This window comes from Nicotiana tomentosiformis, chromosome 11 (assembly GCF_000390325.3).
Source record: "Nicotiana tomentosiformis chromosome 11, ASM39032v3, whole genome shotgun sequence".
In the NCBI taxonomy this organism is placed as follows: domain Eukaryota; kingdom Viridiplantae; phylum Streptophyta; class Magnoliopsida; order Solanales; family Solanaceae; genus Nicotiana; species Nicotiana tomentosiformis.
The window spans coordinates 33,761,819-33,763,470 of NC_090822.1; the positions used below are offsets into that span (position 1 = coordinate 33,761,819).

Sequence of the window (1,652 nt, forward strand, 5' to 3'; positions counted from 1 at the left end):
GTTCTGATCTATACTCACCATAGTAGAAACATTATTCAATAGCTCAAAATCAGTAGGATCAGCATCTTGTGAAAATTGTTTCTGGAAAAAGTCTACAGCAGTAGTGGCCATGAGATCTTGTGTTTCAATCCAATCTCCATCTCCATTTTGTATTCTTTTGAGCTGTAACTTCTGCCTCTTACCATTAACATGGTTGTGGAAGAACCTTGTATTTATATCCCCTTCATAGAACCAAGTCATGCCTGCTTTTTGCTTCAAATATTGTTCTTCAATGCTCACATATTTCTTCAATCCAGCTTACGCCTTTTGAAGAATAATTTTGTTGTCAATTGTTGGCTCCTCTTCAAATAGCATTTCCTTGATTCTGACGATATCCTCCCTTATAGCTAGTTGCTTGAATATATCTCCATATCTCACCTTACTCCATTGAGATAAGGCAGTCTTCACTCTCTTCAACTTTGCTTGAACATAAGAAAAGGATCACCTATGAAGTCAGCTACCCAGTTCTGTTTTACAACATCCTTGAATGTCTCATGCTTGGTCCAGAAATTGAGGAATTTGAATGGCTTGACAAACTGCATTACTTCTTCTCCACAGCTCATCAATAAATAAGCATGGTCAGACCCAGTCCTTATAAGATGTTCAACTTCAATGTTTGGAAAAAGATTTTAGAAAGTCATGTTGACAAATATTCTGTCCAACCTCTTAAAGATACATTCTGCATTTGGTCGATCATTCCACCAAGTAACAAGACTCCTTTTATAGCCAAGATCAAACAAACCATTGGAATTTACACAAAAAGCAAAATTCTCATACTCAGATGGATATACTGGTAGACCACCAATTTTTTTATCTTCATGAAGTATCATATTAAAATCACCACCAACTGGCCAAGGCAATTCCATGTTACTAGCAAGACAGTATAAGTTGTCCCACAATTCGAATCTTTCAAGAGAAGAATATTTAACATACACAAATATCATCATGATGTGTTTGCCAATGCCTTGATGATACACCTTAATAGTCACCTGCTGCTCAGTATCCATCAACAACTCCCATTCAACTACAACATCAAAGAATAACCATATCTTACCATTAATATTAGATACTGCAGTATCCATACCTAGTCTCCTCGTGTACCTCTGAATGTGTCTAGCATTTTGAAATGGTTCTATAAGTGCCATAATGAAGAAACCATGTTCTCTTTGCATATTGATCACCCTCTGAAAGGCCTGTTGAGTCCTAACAGACCTTATATTCTAAATCATTGTCTTAATCATCATTTAGTCATTGAGTCTGCCCTTTTGGGCAAATTTATTATAGGTTGCAGAGTTTCTTTATTATGTTCTTGTTTCTTCCCTTTCTTCCCACTCCTCGTAGAAGCTCTAAGTGAAAAATCTCATTCCCTAGCTATAGCCTTAAGATTCCCAGCAATAGACTCATCATCACCCTCTTCTTCTAGTTGATGTTCCTCTATTATTGCATTGTGTCCATCCACATGAAAAACATTATGTGAAATAATATCATGTAATACTTGATTGGGAGATTTCCAAGGATTATTTATTTGAATTTGCATTGGAAGTCCAGTACCTGAGGCATATGCCATTGGGACTGTCTCAATCACACCTGTACTCATAGGGACAATAGCTTGC

General features: G+C 36.7%; 1 protein-coding gene across 1 annotated transcript; it reads right to left on the minus strand.

Moving 5' to 3' along the window:
* Positions 1–297: 297 nt before the first annotated feature.
* Positions 298–1,211, minus strand: LOC138901237 (uncharacterized). The gene is made up of 2 exons (XM_070188983.1): positions 716–1,211; positions 298–461 (listed from the first exon to the last, which is right to left on the minus strand). The coding sequence occupies exons 1-2, from the start codon at positions 1,209–1,211 to the stop codon at positions 298–300; spliced, it is 660 nt and encodes a 219-aa protein (XP_070045084.1).
* Positions 1,212–1,652: the final 441 nt, after the last annotated feature.

What these genes read in the sequence shown, in the direction of transcription:
- LOC138901237 (XM_070188983.1), bottom strand. Translation starts at nt 1,211, where the DNA reads ATGCAAAGAGAACATGGTTTCTTCATTATGGCACTTATAGAACCATTT. An exon ending in TGATCGACCAAATGCAGAAT is followed by an intron (nt 462 to 715) that starts GTATCTTTAAGA and finishes CTTATGTTCAAG; the next exon opens with CAAAGTTGAAGAGAGTGAAG.